The sequence below is a fragment of the Physeter macrocephalus genome, unplaced genomic scaffold (assembly GCF_002837175.3).
Source record: "Physeter macrocephalus isolate SW-GA unplaced genomic scaffold, ASM283717v5 random_57, whole genome shotgun sequence".
NCBI classification, from domain to species: Eukaryota; Metazoa; Chordata; class Mammalia; order Artiodactyla; family Physeteridae; genus Physeter; species Physeter macrocephalus.
In genome coordinates, this window is record NW_021145342.1 from 67,232 (window position 1) to 80,187 (window position 12,956).

At 53.3% G+C, this 12,956-nt stretch overlaps 2 protein-coding genes across 5 annotated transcripts in view; both read left to right on the forward strand.

Annotated features, from left to right (window-relative positions):
• Positions 1-8,778, forward strand: part of HSD17B14 (hydroxysteroid 17-beta dehydrogenase 14) — a 17,122-nt gene extending 8,344 nt beyond the window's left edge. Inside the window, exons 6-9 of the mRNA XM_007112477.3 lie at positions 7,340-7,444; positions 7,694-7,761; positions 7,878-7,974; positions 8,065-8,778. Coding sequence (XP_007112539.1) covers positions 7,340-7,444; positions 7,694-7,761; positions 7,878-7,974; positions 8,065-8,238 — 444 coding nt within the window. The 3' untranslated portion in view covers positions 8,239-8,778. The remainder of the gene's footprint in view (positions 1-7,339; positions 7,445-7,693; positions 7,762-7,877; positions 7,975-8,064) is intronic.
• A 432-nt stretch (positions 8,779-9,210) lies between these two features.
• BCAT2 (branched chain amino acid transaminase 2) overlaps positions 9,211-12,956 on the forward strand; it is a 15,731-nt gene continuing 11,985 nt past the window's right edge. The window contains exon 1 of one of the 4 annotated variants that reach the window (XM_055082270.1): positions 9,211-9,402. Coding sequence is in view for 1 of the 4 variants with exons in the window: in XM_007112386.4 (XP_007112448.2) it covers positions 10,206-10,229 (24 nt within the window). In the remaining 3 variants the exon portion in view is untranslated. Of the gene's footprint in view, positions 9,403-9,645; positions 9,841-9,876; positions 10,230-12,956 lie in introns of those variants that run through there. The other 3 variants (XM_055082271.1, XR_003678154.2, XM_007112386.4) reach the window with 3 other exon arrangements.

Genomic DNA, 12,956 nt, shown 5'->3' on the forward strand with positions numbered 1-12,956 from the left:
CGGGCCCAGCCGCTCCGCGGCATGTGGGATCCTCCCGGACCGGGGCGCGAACCCGGTTCCCCTGCATCGGCAGGCGGACGCGCAACCACTGCGCCACCAGGGAAGCCCAGCATTTTTAAAAAGAGAGAAATTTCTCACAAACAACTGGATTTCTGGTTTCTCTTGAACAGTTGGCCAACTGGACCCATGGCAAGGGCGACAGTCTGCTAAATGTGACCTGCCTCCCCACTGTACCCCAGTCCCCAGCTCTCCCTCCTTGGCCTCCTGACTCTGTTACCTGTGAGTGGCTGGTGCAGAAGCCTCACAAGAGGGTCTAGATCTGGGGTCCACCTGCCTGGGTTCTCTGTCACTTCCTACTTGTAACATCAGGCAAGATACTCAGTCTCTCTGCACCTAGGTTTTCTCATCTGTAGAAGGAGGCTAATAGTGGTAGCTAATTCACAGCGTTGTCCTGAGAATTGAATGAGATTAAATTAAATACCCACAAAGCCCTTAGAACATATCTGGCACAGAGGTTACTGTCTGCAAGGTATTATTGTTTATCACGAACCTTGCCCCATTCTGTTTCTTGTGGCCAATCCACCTCACTCAGTTTGCAGTCTCTGAGATATATATTGGGCAAATGAATCCTGGGAGAAGTAGAAGGGAAAAGGTGAAGTTTGAGCTGAACCTTGAATGGGAGGGAAGGAAGTAGAGAAGTAGGACACAGGGTGTTTCACTTGCCAAAAGAGTGTGCAAAGGCCCTGGGGCAGAAACCACCTGGGTGTATTTTAAGAACAGGAGAACCTCCATCTCCATCTCCCTTTAGCAATCATAAGCATTGTGTTAAGCTTGTTCTATCCATTGCCTCCTGCCATCCCCTACCTGGACATCATATAATTTCATTAGTAAGAACTTCATAAATACTACCAATGGATTAGAACGTTTATTTATTTTTACTTTGACATAATTTTTTTTAAATTTTATTTGTTTATTTATGGCTGTGTTGGGTCTTCGTTTCTGTGCGAGGGCTTTCTCTAGTTGCAGCAAGTGGGGGCCACTCTTCATCACGGTGCACGGGCCTCTCACTCTCGCGGCCTCTCTTGTTGCGGAGCACAGGCTCCAGACGCACAGGCTCAGTAATTGTGGCTCACGGGCCCAGTTGCTCTGCGGCATGTGGGATCTTCCCGGACCGGGGCTCGAACCCGTGTCCCCTGCATCGGCAGGCGGACTCTCAACCACTGCGCCACCAGGGAAGCCCCCAAATATTGTTTTAACTTAAAAATACATTTGGGGGTGGGCTTCCCTGGTGGTCCAGTGGTTGAGAGTCCGCCTGCCGATGCAGGGGACACGGGTTCGTGCCCCGGTCCGGGAAGATCCCACATGCCGCGGAGCGGCTGGGCCCGTGAGTCATGGCCGCTGACCCTGCGCGTCCGGAGCCTGTGCTCCGCAACGGGAGAGGCCACAGCAGTGAGAGGCCCGCGTACCGCAAAAAAAAAAAAAAAAAAAAAAAATACATTTGGGGGTCTTCCCTGGTGGTCCAGTGGTTAGGACTCCGCGCGTTCACTGCCAAGGGCCTGGGTTCAATCCCTGGTCGGGGAACTAAGATCCTGCAAGCAGTGTGGGGTGACCAAAAAAAAAAAACAAAAAAAACCATTTAACTTCATGTTAATAATTAAAATTAAGACTTTTTTACATGACCAAATTACTATTAGATGTCCTAAGAAAATTAACAGTAATTTCTTAATACCATTTAATACCCAAGCCCTATTTAAATTCACCTAGCTGTTCCCAGATGTCTTATTATAGTTGGTTTGTTCACACCAAGCTCCAAAGTCTGCCGATTGCATTTGGTTTTTCAAAGGGCAGAGACTTTTGTCTACTTCCTCCTGCCTCTATCCCAGTGCCTGTTGTAAAGAAATTTGTCAACATGTGTAAGTTGCTGCCATTATCACCATCATCATCATTATAATCATCACCACCATGACTGCCATCACCATCATTGTCACCATTATCATACCATCATCATTACCATCACCACCATCACTGCCATCACCATTATCATCATCATTATTTACCACCACCATCATGACCATCTTCACCATCATCGCCATCATCACCATCATCGTCATTATAACCATCTTCACCATCATTCCCATCACCACCACGAGTGCCATCACCATCATTGTCACCATTATCATACCATCATCATTACCATCACCACCATGACTGCCATCACCATCACTGTCATCATTTACCACCATCATCACCATCTTCACCATCATTGCCATCATCCCCCCATCATTATCATCATGGCTTTCATCACCACCATCAGCATCATCACCACCAATGTCCCTTGAGAGCTCTTTAAATGTTGATTCTGGGACCCCAGGCCTCCTGAATCAGAATCTCTGGGTCTTTGGCCTCCCTGGTGGATTCTGACACAAGCCAAAGTTAGCCATTCCCTAGGCTAGAGAAAACAACCGAGGAATTAGGGATATTTATATAGTTAAGGAAATGAGATCTTGTCAGTAGGGATCACAGAAGATGTTTGAGCACAGGAGTGTCCATTGTAGACTCTCAGAGCTGGATTGGTTCTTAGAGACCTATCCATTCGTTCACCTATTTAGTCATCAAGGACTGACCAAGCATTCGTAGGTGCTGGGGATACACCACGTGGTCTTTGCCCTTGTGGAGTTTATAGTCATGGGACAGCCAAGTGTTACTAAATAAACAAGAGACGAGTTTATGTGGGTGAGTGTGTTCTGGTGCTGGTTTGTTCTGGGAGTCAGGGTAGGCTTTTTGGAGGAAGTGAAACATGAATGACATTAACTAGGGGAGAGGTGAGGCAAAGGGAGGGAGTCAGGCCATTAAGAGTCCGGTGGGTCCTTGATGGAGCTACACAGAGATGCAGGTGTCCCTGGCAGAGAACAGGACGCGCAGAGGCCTGGCGATGGGAGAGAGTTAGGAGCTCTCAAGGTTCTGAGTGCAGTGAGTGAAGGGGGTGGTACAGGAAGGGGTTGGGGGGCAGATATATCAGGCTTGGATGGCCATGCTGAGGTACCTGGTCTTGACCTCAAGAGCAATAGGAAGCCATAGAAGATATCTGAGCAAGGAAGTGATGTGAGCCCATTCATACTAACAGATCATTAGTAGTAACAGATCATTCTGTCTCTTGTATGAGGAACAAATCTGCGGGCAAAGTGGGGTGAGAATTCGTATCAGGCGATGATCGTACTTGTGCATGTGAGAAGAGATGGCCTTCAAGGCCTCACACACTCTGGCCCCTGTTGCTCCTCTGATCTCACTTCCCACCACAGCGGCCTCCTGGCTGCCAAACACACCCAGCCTGGTTCTGCCTCAGGGCCTTTGCGCTCGCCGTTCCCTCTGCCTAGCATGGTTTCCTCTTAAGAAATGCCTACAGCTCACGCCTGGACTCAAAATGCTCAAATCTGGGACTCCTCTGGTGGCCCAGTGGTCAAGACTCCACGCTTCCACTGCAGGGGGCATGGACGGGTTCAATCCCTGGTCCAGGAACTAAGATTCCGCAAACAGTGAGGAGAGGCCCCAAAAAACAGAATGAAAAAAAAAAAGCTCAAAACTCACCTTCCCATAGCCCTCGCTTGGGCATCCTGCACCCAGCCCAACACTCCCATTCCCCCTCCTCCTGCTCTCCTTCTTGTTTCATATCCCTAATTACACTCTAGAACATTCCATAGTGCACTTGTATCAGTTTCTTGCTGCCTCCCCGTGGAACTTGGGCTCCACGAGGGCAGAAGTCTCTCCCGGTCTTGTTTCCTGCAGTATCCCCAGCAATCACCCCAGTACCTGGCACATAATAGGTCCTGACGAAATGTTTGTTAAATGAATTAACGAGGCGGAGGGAATTGTAGAGATTCAGGAGCTCCTTGGTGATGAGTCTGATGAGGAACTGAGGGTGAGGGAGGCTCCGGAAGACCCCCAGATCTCCCGGGTCTCCGGCTTGAGAAACTGGGTGGGAGCCGGCCCCATGTCAGAGGCTGGGAACCAGGAAGAGGGGCAGATTTTAGGAGGAGACAATGGGGTAAGTTTTGCACTCAAGACATGGAGATGAAAATGCCCGAGGGGGCCAGGTCAGGAGCTCCAGAAGGGGGCTCCAAGAGAGACTTAGGCGATGCCGGTGGAAACCCAGCAAAGTGGGGGGTTCCCAAGGCAGGGCGCGGAGAGCAAGAAGCAGACCCAGGAACCTGAACATTTAGGAGACCTGGAGTCAGGCCAGGGAGAGCCTGCAGGAGTTCTCTGAGCGAGCCAGGCTGTTTCAAATCGGGCGTCTGAAGGGAGGAAGGGAAGGAGGGACAGGGAGAGTCAGCAGGTCTCTTACCAGCAGGTCCTTGATGCAGCTACACAGAGGTGCAGGCGACCTTGGCGGGAGGAGTGGGGGAGGACGCCTGCCAAGGAATGCCTGGGTTAGGGTTGGAAAGGGGCCACAAGGAGCGTGGGACAAATATTTATTGAACGCTAGCTGTGTGCCCAGTGCTGAGATGAGGGTGGTGAATAACCCCGTCTCAGCCCCCATGGACCTCACCTTTGCAAGTTGGGGGAGGGGAAGGAGTTAAACAGCTGGGCAGGGAGTGATGAGGATTAAGGAGAGAAATACGGCCAAGGCAGGGCCTGGGGAGGCAGGGTTTCAAGGCTGGTGAGAGTGAGGGGAGACAGGAAGGAGAAAAGAAACAGAAGTTTCTTTTTATTTTTTTAAGATTTTTTTTTTTTTTTGATGTGGACCATTTTTTAAGTCTTTATTGAATTTTTTACAATATTGCTTCTGTTTTATGTTTTGGTTCTTTGGCTGAGAGGCACGTGGGATCTTAGCTCCCCAACCAGGGATCAAACCCGCACCCCCTGCACTGGAAGGCAAAGTCTCAACCACTGGACCACCAAGGAAGTCCCTAGAAGACGGTTCTGCATGTCATGTCATGAAGGCTTTGAGCTCAAGCCAGGGTCGTCACGAGAGCACCGTCACCAGATTTTTACAATATTGCTTCTGTTTTATGTTTTCGTTTTTTGGCTGCCAGGCACGTGGGATCTTGCTCCCCGAGCAGGGATCAAACCTGTACCCCCTGCAGTGCAAGAGTGGAGTCTTTTTATTTATTTTTTTTGCTGTACGCGGGCCTCTCACTGTTGTGGCCTCTCCCGTTGCGGAGCACAGGCTCCGGACGCACAGGCTCAGCGGCCATGGCTCACGGGCCCAGCCGCTCCGCGGCATGTGGGATCTTCCCGGACCGGGGCACGAACCCGTGTCCCCTGCATCGGCAGGCGGACTCTCAACCACTGCGCCACCAGGGAAGCCCAAGAGTGGAGTCTTAACCACTGGACCACCAGGGAAGTCCCAAGTTGTCAGAAGTTTTTATTTGCTTCTGGGTTTTGGTCTCAGATGGCCAAGCCACAAATACTGGCTCGTGACCGATCACGTGACCCTCTGAGCATCAGTCACCCTTTCACTCCTCAGTCTCCTCAACTGGAGGAAGGGGCTGTCGACTAGACCTCATTTTAGGGTTGTAGTGAGGATTAAATGAGCTAATCTGTGTAAAGAGCTGAGAACAGGACTTCCCTGGTGGAGCAGTGGTTAAGAATCCGCCTGACAATGGAGGGGACACGGGTTCGAGCCCTGGTCCAGGAAGATCCCACATGCCGCGGAGCAGCAGCTAAGCCCGTGAGCCACAACTACTGAAGCCCGTGCACCACAACTACTGAGCCTGCGCTCTAGAGCCTGCAAGCCACAGCTACTGAGCTCTCATGCTACACTACTGACGCTCGCGCACCTAGAGCCCGTGCTCCGCAACAAGAGAAGCCACCGCAACGAGAGGCCCGCGTACCGCAATGAAGGGTAGCTCCCGCTCACCGTGACTAGAGAAAGCCCACACGCAGCAACGAAGACCCAGCGCTGCCAGAAATAAATAAATAAATTTATTTATTTATTTAAAAAAAGCTGAGAACAGGGGCAGGCGCATAATAGATCCTCAATAAATTCATTCATTGATGCCAAAGATATTTATTGAACACCTACTATGTGCCAGACACCTTAGTATGGGGGATGAATCAAAATAAGAAATTCCAACCGTCCCTCACAGGTTTTTGCATTCTGGTGGGAGAGACACAGAATAAGCAAATAAGCAAGTAAAAAAAATATATATGGCATGTCAGAAGGAGGTGTGTGACACAGGGAAAAGGAATCAGGAAGAGGGCTGGGGACCCAGGGGTAGGCAGGTTGCAGTTTTAAATAGAACAGTCAGGGAATCCTCATTGAGAAGATGACATTTGAACAGAATTTGAAGTTGCTGAGGGGATAGTATTGTCCCACTTTAGCCCTGAAACTGTGGACTGAATGTCCCATGTCCCCAGAAACCCTTCCGTCCTGGGAAAACTGGGGAAAGTTGGTCACCCTAGGAGTGAGTCACATGCTGTGTCAGGAGAAACATTCTGAGCAGAGGGAACAGCAAATGCAAAGGCCCTGAGGTTGGAACTCGGGGAGTGTTTGAAGATACAGCACTGATGACAGGGTGGAGGCCGTTTTTGAGGGAGAGGAGGTTAGAAAGAGCTGGTGGGGTGAACCGGAGAGTGAGAGCTAATTTAGCTTCCCGTTCTGAGTATCCCTTGGGTGAGCCAGCTGTGCCCATTAATCTTTCGTGGCAGGAACAGTCCTTGCCCCAGGCAAGCAAGGGGAGGGATAGAATTTGAGTTTATTCAAGGTCATGTGTAATGGAAGAACAGAGAGACCGCCTGGGAGGGAGAGAGAAGGAAAGGGAGAGAGAGAGAGTTGAGAGTTAGTTTAGGGACCTCCAGATAGCCAGGGGTTGCCAATTCTGTTGGCAAAATAGGGAGTACATTTCATGAAGTCTTCCCATGTCACATTCTGACCACAGAGCTTTCCCTAAAACTCAGAGAAACCATCTTCCCCTCCCCGGATAAAAGAGATTCCTCCCATTTTTGTAAAATATACAACCATCTTGGTCTCTCTTGCATTTTCCTCTCTTGTTATGGACAGGAGTTTTGAGTAATATACAAAGGCCTAGAGAGAGAGACACAGGGACCCTGAGAGAGGGGGTCAAGGACACAGAAAGGGGAGGCAGAGACAGAGAGAGAGAGGCAGGCAGTAGAAGAGACAGAAAAATCCCTTCCAGACAAGGAGAGACTCCTTAAGGGGTGAGACCCAGAGACCCTGGGGCAAACCAGAGAAGGTGCACCCAGAACCCTGGCTGCTGTCCCTACAGGTACCCAGATCAACTAGTGAGCATACCCGGGAGATAGTCATCAGAATGCATTTCAACGGGCTGGGGGGAGATCCAGGTGCTTGGGTGGCTTACTCTGCCTTCTGTCTCCCCAGCTCGCCCTCCCTCACCTGCGCAAGAGCAGGGGGAATGTCATCAACATCTCCAGCCTGGTCGGGGCAATTGGCCAGTCCCAGGCGGTTCCCTATGTGGCCACCAAGGTACACTACCGAGGTACCCTGCCCCTTCCTTCAGGAACCTCAGCCCTGAGGCATGGCCACCTGTGACATGTTGTTATACATCAAGGGTCTCCCAAGAGGCAGAGCCTGGTGCAGCGCAATGAAACCTGCAGGGAGAGCGTGACTTCCGTCTTCTGATGCCCCTGCTTGATGCCCCGTGGTTGGGAGGAGAGGACAGAAGGAACCTCATCTGCTCTGGTCTGAACTTTCTCCATGCCCCGTCTTCTGCAGGGGGCAGTAACAGCCATGACCAAAGCCTTGGCCCTGGATGAGAGTCACTATGGTGTCCGTGCCAACTGGTGAGCAGCTCCACGTGGGCTGAGAGCCTCCTGGGGGAGCTGGGAAGACTGGGAGTGAGCCCAAGAGGCAGTGTTTGCGGCAGACTTCCCTGACCCCCTCTCCTGCCTCACCCCAGCATCTCCCCAGGAAACATCTGGACCCCACTGTGGGAAGAGCTGGCAGCCTCAACGCCTGACCCCACAGTCACAATCCGAGAGGGCATGCTGGCCCAGGTAGGAGGGGGAGCCAGGGCCAGGTGGCATGGAGGTAGCGGTCAGGTGGTGGCTCCTCTTGACCCTCCTTTCCCCCTTGTCTCTCCCCAGCCCCTGGGCCGCATGGGCCAGCCAGCGGAGGTGGGGGCTGCCGCTGTGTTCCTGGCCTCCGAAGCCAGCTTCTGCACTGGGATTGAGCTGCTAGTGACTGGGGGTGCGGAGCTGGGGTATGGGTGCAAGGCAGGTCGGGGTGCCCCCGTGGAGGCCCCCACCATAACTTCGTGATCTCCCACATTTCCACTTGGGCCTCCCTGACTAGGGCTCTCCCACCCAAAACTCAGTCTCCCAAATTCCAGTTTCCCCCCCCAACTCTAGACATCAAGCCCACTTAACCAATGTGCCAAACCACCGCACAAGTTCCCATAAAAGCGCTCTGCAGCCAGAAGGAGGAAGGCATCATTACATTTATTTTCGGCCCTTTATGAGTCCTACCACACCAGGACCCTGTCCCCCCTCCCCACCCAGCCCCACGCATTCCCACGCGTGGCCTGGACCCGAGGGACTACAACTCCCGGCAGGCTTTGCAGCAGGAGCCTGTAGCCAGGGTCTCCTGGGGAAAGTATTGCAGGTCGGCTTCACCAGCACGCTAATTAAAAAGGTCCGTAGGGGAGAGTAAATTAAGCTCCGATTAGGAGATAATGGAGGAGGTAAAGCAAAAAGATCTGCGCTTTATTCTTGGCCCTTAGGGAAAAGGAGTTTTGACCTTGCTGCCCACGGAGTAGGAGGGTGGCCAGCGCCAAAAGTCCTGATGGAAGAGAAAGCCGGGGGTTGAAACTCCCGGGTCAGAGGGAGGAAAGGCTTGGGGGCCGGACTCCTGGGTTTGGGGAGGAGGAAACTAGGGAGGAGGGAGAAGGAAACTAAGGGGCGTGGACTCCCGGGCTGGGAGGAGGCGGACTCGGTTCCCCGAGGTTGGGTGAGGGGCCAAGTTGGGGGTAAGTCCCCCAGGTGTGGAGGTGGAGCTGCATCGCTGCTAAGGATTGGCCGCGGCGGTGGGGGTGGGGGTGGGGGCGTGGCGGTGAGGCAATCGCTGATTGGCGGAGGCGGAGGCGGGCGCTGTCTCGGCGCCGCGCCCTGACTGCTTCCAGCCGAGGAGGTGGGGGAGGACTGGGGAGGAGGGAAGGAAAACAGGGAGACACCCTGCGGGGGAGGGGTCAGAATTTGACTGGCTGGGCCTGTGGCTTTTAGGACTGGGGAACAGAATTTGGGAGCAAAATGTCCCAGGGTAGAATTACGCAGACTCAGTGACCTAGGGACCGGAGTTTGAAGATAGAGGAGGAACAATATTTTGGTGTCACAGTAACCTGGATGCAGGAGTTGGGGGAACTCTGACCACGGAAGGTTTGGGGGGCACAGTGACCGCGGAGCACGATGTAGGGGACACTGGTGCAGGTTTGAATTGCTAGCGATTGGAGGGATCCTGAGGGGCTGTAATCGTCTAACTCTGCCTCTGGGGGTCATGAAGTTGGGGAGACACCCTTGAAGGGGGGAGTAAGCAGGAAATCCTGCTCTGCGCGCTGCTCATTGAAACTCATTGATGAACTGGGGGATTGAAAATTTTCGGGTGTCACTGATGAAGGGAGCTGGAAGGAGGCATGGTGAACCGAGTGTGTGTTTATACCTTAAAAAGTTACAAAGAATACACATATATCTTCTCGTTGGAAAGAAAACCTATATTCAAACAGGAAAGTATCTGGACGGAGTGAAGCTCCCCCTTCATCCCTACCTGCCACCCTCTTCAGAGTCCTTTCCGTTTAACGGTGCATTTTTACATAATATCTGCGCCCACCGACATTTATAGTGTGGTTTTTCTTTTCACCAAGAATCGTGGTACGTGAAGGTTTCTGCTCCCTGCCTTTCCCCTCTTTTCCCTCGGTTGCTTATCCTCTTCAGCCCTCCACAACAGTACTGTACCTACTGAAATGCATTTTTGAAAACCTTTGAATGCACGCTGTAGCGTGGGGGCTGGGAGGAGGGTGTATTTCCACGTACTCCCTTCGCCTCGCGGGTTCCAGCGCATGCGCTCTGCAGCAGGGCCCAGCTCCCCGCGGGCGCCGTGTAACTGGGAAGGCCAGGCCGGCCTTGGGTGGTAGGCTGGCAGCCATCCCACGGGAGGAGGCGTGAGAGGGGCGGGGCAGGAACGTCCTTCTCCCGGGCCGCGCCCTGGGCGGGCACAGATACCTGCCTCACAGACCATGGCTGCAGCGGCGTTGAGGCAGGTGGGTTCGCGGCCCAGTGCCGGGGGGCTAGGGAACCCTGCGGTGCGGCGCACTTCCGGACGGACCCCTCTACGGTGGCCAGTCCGGCGCGGCGCCGCTCCTCCCGCGCTCGGGTTCCGCTGCTGGGCCGAGGAGGAGGGGGCCCCTTGGAAGGAGCACGAGGCTTTAAGGGGGGTGAAGGGAGAGAGGTAATCGGTGGGAAGGGGACCCAGATGGGACATATAAGGAAGGATACATGGAGGAGGAGACGGTAATGGGAGAAGCATAGTGCCGGGGTGGCGGGATGGATTAGGGAGGGAATAGACAGCCTTTGGGAGCGCCGGGATAAGACGCCCAGGACTTCTGGAGTGGGAGTAGGATGAAGGCACAGAGTTCAGTCTCAGGTCTGGACTGGGAATTGGACCCAAGGCCCTGTTTTCTTGGAACTAAAGATAGAAGTAGAATGTTGTGTCCCCGAAGCCCCTTATCTGAAACTGCACCTGGGCTGGAAATCGAGGCAGCATCTCATTGGCAGTAACAGAGATCCTCCAGGCGAGAGTGGGACCCTCCATTCTTACTGATAGGATGTCAACAGGCAGAGCTTCCGAGAGTCTGTGATTCTAGAGAACAGGGCTTCTCAGTGAGGAAGGAAACAATAACAACTCAAAGAAGGGAATCTTTACAACCCTTGACAGCTGTAGCATAACGTTGGGAGAAGTGGATCCTGTTAACTTTGCACCTGACTTTATCTGGGACTTTTATCCCAGCCTGATGGATAGCAGGACAGATGTTTACTTTCTGAGTCTCAATGACTGAGACAGGCCTGGGCTGTGATTGGGACAATCTAGGCTTTGATGATGACACTCCTGGGCTGTGTTGGTAGGTCAGCCCTCAGCTGTGACTGGGTCAATGGAGGTTCCATCATATTACAGAGCCCTGCCCTGTGCATACCCCACCACACTCCAAGCCATTTCTCATTTCCTGATCCAGCCCCAATCCTTTTACACTCTTTGTCCCAAAGGCTCATCTATCATCTAAGATCTCCTTTGGGCCCAATTCCCCACCCCCCGCCATGGTTTGGGGTATCAGATGGTGGGGCACCTTCCCCGAGCTGAAGTGAGACCCCTGCCCCCAGAAAAATGTCCTGGGAGGATGAAGGCAGATTCTCCCAGTGTGACAGGGTCTCTATGGCCAGCACAGATTTATAATCTGGAAACAGTGCCTGACACCTTTTCTCTGCCTTGTGGGTGTGTTTTTCTGCCTCTCCTGGATATCTCTGTCTCCGAGTATCACTGAGACAGTTTCTCTCCAGCTGTTGGCACTGCTCTGTCTCTCCCAGTGTTTCCTCACTTCCCCAGGTCTCCCTTTCACTTTGTGCTGTCACCTGAAGTTGGGCCTTTCTCTGTTTCTCTCCTTTTTCCTGTTCCCTCTCTCATGGCTTCTGTTTATCCTGCCTTCACTATTTTTTCTTGATTTCTCCAGGCTTTACCTTGTCTGAATTTCTCTCCCTCTTGTCTCTTGTCTCAGTTGCGATCTCTCTTTATGATCATATCTATTTTGGCATCTCTTGGCCTTGATTTCTGTTTTTTAAAGTTTTCTATTTCCATGTCTCTCTTTCTCATTTTTGTGCTTCTCTATTTTTTCCCATTCGGCCTCCCTCTGAGTCTGAGAGCTGCTTTCCTGCCCACATGCTGGCTGCTTCCGCCCTGCGTATCCCAATTTTCTCCATTCCATGGGTGTCCTGTCCCCTCTTGGACAGAAGCTGGCCAGTGGCTTGGGCAGGCTACACAGCGCCACCTAGAGGCCATGCCCGGGACCCACACCCACGCTCTGATCATCCCAGAAGCTCTTGGGCCCCGTACCATTCAGGAGCACTGCTCAGACTTCATGGCCTAGACTTTAGGACATTAAAACTCCGCAGCCCCCCTCTCCTCATGATTCACCTACTGACCGGTGACTTCTGCCATTCACATCCGTTCTCAGTTCCCCCAGCTCACAGGGCAGGAGCAGGCTAGGCTGTTCTGTCTCCCCCAAACCTCATGACACAGCTGCTTTCCCACCAGGCTGGGGAAAGGGGTATTGTGAGGTCAGAGACCACTGGGGAGAAGCCATCCTGCTGGACACAGCCAGACCTGCTCCCCCCTGCTGGCCTCGGGCAAGACCACAAGGGAAGTGTTCATCTGAGCAGTGTCTCTTGATGACTGGGGTGGTCCTCAGGTCCATGTGGCTGCCCCTCAGGCCTGGGAACTGAAGGGAATTGGAACTGCTGGTGTCCAAGGTGTGGGATTGGGGCTTCAGGTAAGCTGAGCCCAGTTGATCTAATACCCCGAAAGAGAAGGACTTGGACTCCTGGGTCTGAAGGAGGATGAGGCTGGGGGTCTGGATCCTGGGTCTGAGGGGGGAGGGTCTGGGGGCCTGGATCCTGGGTCTGAGGGCGGAGGGGCTGGGGGTCTGGATCCTGAATCTGAGGGAGGAGGGGCCGGAGGTCTGGATCCTGGGTCTGAGGGGGGAGGGGCTGGGGGTCTGGATCCTGGGTCTGAGGGAGGAGGGGCCGGGGGTCTGGATCCTGAATCTGAGGGAGGAGGGGCTGGAGGTCTGGATCCTGGGTCTGAGCGGGGAGGGACTGGGGGCCTGGATCCTGAATCTGAGGGAGGAGGGGCTGGGGGTCTGGATCCTGGGTCTGAGGGAGGAGGGGCCGGGGTTCTGGATCCTGGGGCTGAGGGGGGAGGGGCCGGAGGTCTGGATCCT